Source organism: Blastomyces gilchristii, assembly GCF_000003855.2.
Source record: "Blastomyces gilchristii SLH14081 genomic scaffold supercont1.4, whole genome shotgun sequence".
Taxonomy (NCBI): Eukaryota; Fungi; Ascomycota; class Eurotiomycetes; order Onygenales; family Ajellomycetaceae; genus Blastomyces; species Blastomyces gilchristii.
Window position 1 is genome coordinate 374442 of NW_003101679.1, and position 7945 is coordinate 382386.

The 7945-nt window shown below is 31.8% G+C and overlaps 1 protein-coding gene across 1 annotated transcript; it reads right to left on the reverse strand.

Moving 5' to 3' along the window:
- Nucleotides 1-6485: 6485 nt before the first annotated feature.
- Nucleotides 6486-6729, reverse strand: BDBG_16638 (uncharacterized protein; the record flags this gene model as incomplete). The annotated part of the gene is made up of 1 exon (XM_031724550.1): nucleotides 6486-6729. Exon 1 carries the CDS (start codon nucleotides 6693-6695, stop codon nucleotides 6486-6488), a length of 210 nt encoding a protein of 69 aa, XP_031577235.1. The 5' UTR covers nucleotides 6696-6729.
- Nucleotides 6730-7945: the final 1216 nt, after the last annotated feature.

Genomic DNA, 7945 nt, shown 5'->3' on the forward strand with positions numbered 1-7945 from the left:
TTGACTCTTACAGACATACTGAAGAATGAAAATAAGAAGAAGTTATCTCATAAATGAAGAATGAAAAGATTGTTGAGAAGAAAGAACTGTAAGAACTTTCTTATCTCAGAAGCTTATAAGACCTTTATAAGATTGAAATAGATATTTATAAACACAGTGATACTGTTTCACTTTGATCTCTTGCTTTTAATCAGATTGAAGACAGATGCCTTCTTCTTTACAATTTCAGAAATAGTCTTATAACTATAGTTAAATGAGAACTGAGTTTCAGTGATCTTTTTCTTACAGAAGATGCAACTCACAGAGATCAACTATAACATTTATAATCAGAAGCTTCTTATAATAGTGAAATTCTTCTGTTACTGATATCACTACTTTAAGAGTCTTATAACAGTGATTACTGTTAGAACTGATTATAACAGCTTATAATAGTTTACTTCAATTAAGAAACTCTTATAATAGCAGATTTACTGAGCTCAGAGACTGAGTGAGTTCTGATTCAAGATAGAATATATTAAGAAAACTAAGAACTCAGTGAATGAACTCTCTTACAGATCAGACTATGTTAAGAAGATCAGAGTGACAGACACAGAGAAACTAGAGAAGATAGAAAAGCTTCACAGAATGCTTAAACTGAGTGTTATAAAGAGATTGACTAAAGAGTCTCTCAATTCTCTGTAAGAGAAGAGAGAAGAGAGAGAAAAGAAGTCTGTATAACTACTCTCTATAACACTGAGAGTCAACACTCTGAGAATCTCTGTGAGAATTCTTGAAGAGAGTATCTATAATCTGAAGAGTTTGCAGACTTTGAGAAGTGCTGTGAAAGATCTGATGTAAGAAGAAACAGAGTATAAGTCTTTATAAGATCTTCTATTCAGATTATCTGAACTGCAACTGAAGAATGAATATACTCAGTATATTCAGAAACTACTTATAATAGAGATTAACTCTGCAGAAATAAAGAATTGAAGAGACTTAAATAATCTCTTGTAAAGAGAGAGCTGAATTTATATATTTATAAATGAGTTTCTATGTATAGAACTTATTAAAAGGCATTATAACTCTTCTCTAGTAAGTCATTTTATAGACACTAGAACTCATGAGTTACTTATAAGAAAATACTTCTGATCAAAGATATGAGAACTTGTAAAGAAGATAGTGAATTCTTATACTATTTATCAGAATTCACAGATAGTATAGTTTAAATTATATAAAGAACTTACTTCTCTACTCATTCTGCAGAAACCTTGAGAACAGCTAGAAATAAATATTCTTATAAGTCTCTCTGAAAGCAAGAATATATATAATGCCTGCTTTGACAGTGTGCTGATAATAGTGAATCACTTTATCAAGATAACACACTTTATACTCACTCACAAGAACTTGAAGTCAAAGAATTTGACTTATATCTTCATTCATGATGTAGTTCAGTTGCATGAGTTGTCTACAAACATTATCTCAGATAGAGAATTAATCTTCATAGAAGAGTTCTGATCTGATCTGATAACTATACTGAAGATTTCATGAGATCTAAGCATGACTTTTTATCAATAGATAGATGATTAGATAGAATGTCTGATGAGTATATTAAAACAGTATCTGCAGTACTTTATCAATTATAATCAGAATAACTGAATACATTGATTATCATCTATAAAGTTTATATACAACAACTTAAAACATGTCAGCATAGATAAAACCCTCTTTGAGATACTCACTAAGACTTATTCATGAATAATTTTAATGAATCTGTGAGAGTATACTATAGAGTGTGATGATGCCTGTGAACAGGCTGAGAGAATTCAGAAGATTCAGAAGAAAGTCTGTGAATTCTTGAGAAAGACTTAAGAGTATTAAAAGAGATACTATAACTTCAAGTACATTGTAAAGAGTTTTAAGAAAGATAATAAAGTCTGACTGAGTCTAGAAAACATCATTATATAGAGATCTAGTAAGAAGCTGAATCTCTTACAGACAGGGCCTTATAAGATTATAAAGAAAGTTAGCTTACAGTTCTACAGATTGAAACTGTTATCTAAGTTATAGATATATAATATTTTTCATATCTCTTTACTCTGTGAATATAAGAAAGTCTCAGAAGAGAACTCTGTGACTCATCACTCTATTCATAAAGTATTAGAGAGTGAAAGAGAATATCAGATTAAAGAAATTATTAACTCAGAGAAGTGAGATTATAAGCTCTGATTCAAGGTTCAGTGATAAGAGTATTCTGATAAGATGAATGAGTTCATTTAAGAATTATCTGAGCAGATAAGATATCTGCAGAAGCTGAGACATGACTTTCATACTGTAAATTCTGATAAGTCAGAATAATACAGTCTTCACTAAGAACCTGATTATAATAAAGATATTAACACTGTCATTTACAAGCTCTAGTCTATAAGATGATAGATTTCTACTGAAATGAACAGTTCATGATATATATAAGAGAAGAAGAAATCATGCTCTTATTAAAGCTAAAAAATAAGAAAATAAAAACAGAACTGTAAACACAATTTAAAGAATAATAAAGAAAAAATAAAGAAAACTCAAACTTATATTCTTAATATCTGTGATACTCAATCTCTTCATAACTATCAATTTCTTTCTTCAAAGAAGCAAAGAGTATTATACTCATAGTACAGTCAATTGTTACATTTGATACAAAGACTATGAGAAATGCATAGACTTCAGAGAAGCTGAATATCAGAGTATACACAGTTGTAGCAGAATCTTAAGAGCTGATTATCTGTGTGTGTGATCAGATACTTCTTACAAAGCTATGTCTGCTTCTTCAGTTATGCTGAAGTATTCAGCTCAGAAATAATTGAGATATGAAGAGAGAGCTTATCTGCTCAGATCAACTTCTATTACAAATTCATAACATTTGCATTGCCTTGATTATCTGGATTTTGCAGATACTCAGAGACTTATCTCTCATTAACAATGAGATTGTGGAAATGCGCCACAGTGTGAGAACTATTGATAGAAAATCTAGACATATTTGCATATATCTGATCAGAGACTGTGCAGGCAGAAAAGAGGTGATCATAGGCTCACAGAGCTGCAGAAGACACTGACAATACTAAGAGCTTTATAAGAACTGTTAGCTAGAGTCTGTAAGAAATTACTTATAAGAAGACTTATAGCAAAGAAAAGAACTGCACTGCTTAGAGCTAGAAGCTGATCTGAGAGAGGCATGGAATTGACTGCTGGCCTGAAGATTGAGTGTGATAATAAGGCTGGAAGAGATGAAGCACTGTTGTGAGTGATAGCATCTCTGCTTCATCAGTCAGTAAAAAGTGATTAGAGAAGTTATGAAAACACTCATAAGAAGCTCAGCAGCAGTCAGACATTATTTGTAAAGATATTGAAATTGAAAAATTTTTATTCTTGAGAAGTTCTTGAATTAATATATGAATATTGTTAGAAACACTCTCTCTCTGTTATCTGAGTGAAAACACTTCATGAATGAATAAGAATACTCACAGTTTATAAGAATGAAAGCTGTTACAGAAAAAGAAAAAAGAAGATGAGATTTTATAGACAGATCTGAGATATTTATACTACTCTAGAGAGATTTGCTTACACTGTGAGTGATTCTGTGAAACAGCTAGATCACTCTAGTAAATAAGAGTGATTGTGAATTGTAGATCTGAATCTTTCTATATAACTATAAAGAGTGATTACAGATTATAAACATCTTGATTCTATAATTCTACAGAGTTGATGAAAGAATAGAAAATTTCTCACAATTCTATAGTGTCAAAAAACAATGATTCATGAGAATAAGTGAAAGATTAACTTGTGAATACTTCTCTTTAATAAGAGTGATCTCACAGAGAGTGATTCATCTGTGAGATGAATCTATGTGATGATCACACAAGAATCTCATGAAAATAATTGAGAGTCAACCAGAACTCTTCTATATAAAAGATGTGAGATGAATCTGTATAATAGTCAGAGAAGAATCTGTAGACTATAAAGAATCTCACAGAATAAGAAACTGAGTGATAGACTCTTTTCTCTTCAGAGTAATAAGAGATTTTTTCTCACTGAGATTTTTTATAGATATGAAGAGTTTTTAGTGAGTATCACTACAGTGCTGAGCTGATTCTATGAAGTCACTCAGTGAAAGACTTCGCGGATGAAGTCTTAGAGAGAGAGAGATATGTAAGAAATCTCACTTCTTACAGATTCTTTACCTCTATTCCTATCTCTTATGTAATTAATAGAGCTAGTGGCTCTTGACTACACACAACTATATAGACTGAAGTTCATGAATACTATTCACAACTCAGCTTGAATGCTATTATATATTTAATTCCTATATTTTATCTTTCTACTGTGAATACTTCTAGTAGTTAACAGTACATATCACGCCAAGCTGCAAACACCCGAATAACAGCCTGCGAGCACTTATTCTTACAAGTATAGAAGTATGATTTAATTTGTAGAAATTCTTTCAATACTTGTAGAGATGACTTTCAATCTAGAATTCTAGTAGAGGTTCAATTCACTAGATAGATGACAGTAAGTGTGATCTCAGAAAAAAGTGATTATAATAGAAGAGATTCTATCTGTAGAGTTCTTGTCTTTATTATTAATATTACTTCTGCTCACTCTGCTGCATCATTTTACTCATAAATATACTCTGAAGAATACTTCATCTCTAGGTCTTCATCATTTACTCAATTTATGAAATCATCTGCTTTCTTGATTGCAGTATCATTGTTGATATGAATAATCTTTATAGTACAGTTAAATTGATATTTAATTCAATTAATAGCTTATCTAAGAGCTTTTCAGATTTCTGATTTTCAGATAGCTGTTATAGCTATATGAAAATGTAGATAATCACACATGAAATGTATGAGATAACACTCATCATTATAGCACTGTGTAGAGCCATATGTGATATCCGCATGTAGGCATTTGAATGGTATTTGAGATCTAATATGAAGACATCTAGATATTTAATTTTTTGCATTAGATAGATGACAGAGTTTGCAAAGCTCAGTGATAAGCTCATCTGCAGCATCTTCTAGACTGATAATTTGAATGCCAGTTGCATCATTTGCAAGCTTTTGAATGGCGATTTTCAATGAATGTTCTAATCTCTTATGCCATGTAGACTGAGTAGCTATAGAGATCTTAGGTTTTTGAGAAGGTTTTGTGTGTATTGACAGGTTGAAAGGATTTGAAGAAGTTGAAGAATTTGAAGATATCATTTTTTCAGATATAGTGATATTAGATGTGTGTGATGTGATAGCTGCATCAGCTTCAGTAGTGGTTTTTTCTGAGATAGTTGAGAAAACAGCTATTTCACTATATTCTGTAACTAGCAATTCTTCAAATACTTCAATACATGCAAAGATTGTATTATCTGTGCATTTTCTCAATCTGAAGTCTTTTTCATTATAATAGATGCCTTCTATATGAACACATGGTTTCCATGCAATGATATTTGTATGAAAATTCGGTATGTAAGCTGTGTTGATGAGATTGACATTGAACTGCTTTTCTGCTTCATTTATCATAATAGTTCTAACAGTTTTATAATCTTCAACTTTAGTGCTGGAATTGTCTGTATAGACTTCCGCATTCTCGTTCACAGATGTAAAGAATAGGAAATGTGTTTGATTATTGCATATATGCTGTTTCACATCAGTATCAAAGATTCAGAAGTTTCAGAGATAGAAGTGTGAATTTGAAGAGTTCATTGATATTTTTCAGATCTGCTGATCAATAGATTGATGATTAATAGATTGATGATCTGATTGCTTCAGAATCATTTCTTCTAGAACTGCTTCATTGACATCTATCATATCTGTATTTATAAATGAATCTCTAGATATTGCATGATCAATGTGTCTCTTTAATTCTTGATTTTTAAGAGCTTGATCAATCTGAGTTCTCTTCTTCTCATTTTTCTTTCATTCAGATGACTTTCTTGATGAATTGAGATAGTAGCACTGAGTGTATCAGTGATGAGCTCCGCAGATGCAGTTTCTGAATGTTACAGGTGATAATTGCTGAGATCTTTCATTAAGAGTAGCAAAGTTCATAGGTTTATCTTCTTTGAGAATATTCATTTCTCTATACTGTTCCTTGAAGTCCTTAACTAACTCTATCAAAGATATGACATCTTTATCATATCAGACATTCTTAGCTCATACTTGTGCATAACCTGCATCAATAGCTAGATTCATATTTAAGAAATCTTTCTTCAAGTTGAACTGTTCAGCTATATCTGCCTCTTTGATATCATCTTTGATGAGTGATCAGTCATTTAACCACTTCTCTATACCTCTGTTTTTCAGTGCTTTGCAGAGATCATGATATCAGGTTCTCACATCATCTTGATAGTCTGCAGTTGTAGGTGAGAGTCAATCTCTTAATAAACAGATAATGTTCTTTACATCATCATTCTCACTGTGTACATGTTATAGCTCTGTGACATTCACTGTTCTTCATATGACATCTCATATCTTTGTCATACCTTCATTCAATTTCTCATATTTCATATATTTGATTTTCCACGCAGTGACCTTGATATCATATGCTATCTTGGCCTCTGCGGTGGCTTCTTCTGAACACTCAGGTTTCAGAGATTCTTCTAGTTCAGAGAAGATATTGAGTTTATCAAGATTGATGAAGTCTGATACCTTCTTGTCCTTTGCATATTCTAGCATATGCTTGTATCAAAGTTTCCAATCTCCAGGAATGCTAAGGTGTACAGTTGTACTAGACATTGTCTTGTCTGTCATATCAGTTGAGTATTTCGGATAGATATGATCAGAATTCAGGGTGTATAACAGTTGAGTATATTGGAATATATATGAGTGAGGATCTATCTTCTCAGTTTGAATGATAGTTATCAGTTTGAATGAGGATTGGGATCGGTGATCAATTGTCTCAGTTCAAATGATAGTTATCAGTTCGAATGAGGATTGAGATCGGTGTATAATTGTCTCAGTTCAAATGATTGTTATCAAATTCGAATGAGGATTGAAATCAGTGTATCACACTTCTCTTCAGATGCTGCTTACTGAGAATCAGGTATGATGATTGAGTTGATCGGATCATATACAAATGAGAATCAATCATCTCAGTTTGAATGATTGTTGTCAAATTTGAATGAGGATTGAGATTGATATATCATGCTTCTCTTCAGATGCTGCTTACCGGGCTCATAACTGTCAGATTGAGTGTCATGAATGAATATGTTGAAGACATATGAATCTTATGTGTATCAAGATCTGCTTGTTATATTATCTATACACTATCTAATATATCTATTTCATACAAAAGATAGAGCTATTTATAGTAAAATATATGTGTGAGCCAAGAGAGCTAGCATAAGCGAGTATTAGATAAGTGTTGTAGTAAGCTGATGATGATGAGAAATATTGTAGTAATACAATGTTAGTGGCGTTCAGTAGTGTATAACCTCTTTTTCCTGACAAGAACTGAAAGAGAAACAGCTCAGAAATTATAAAATTACAGTTAATAATAGTATAGAGTAAGCTCAGCAAGCTCAGCAAGCTCAGCAAGCTTAGAAAGCTTTAAAGACTCAGTAGTCTATTAATGTATCTATATTCACTCTTCAGTAGTCATATCAGCAGTCTATCAATATATAAACATCTGTAAGAGGTCTACGCCGAATAGATCGGTATTATATTGATAGGTCTTATTTAACAAAGATAAAAACATTAAAGAAGGAAAGAAAGAGAAAGTGTGAGAATCAGTGATTGAGATGAATATTTATATGTGTATGTGATGATGTATGCAGTGAAGCTTCAGAGCAGAAGAATATACACATGTTCATAGCAGCTAAGAATCAGTGATTGAGAATGGCTGAGAATCAGAGTGTTTATAGTGACTAAGAATCAGTGATTGGAAATGAAAGAATCTATGAAGTGTAATGAAATAGTCTATATAA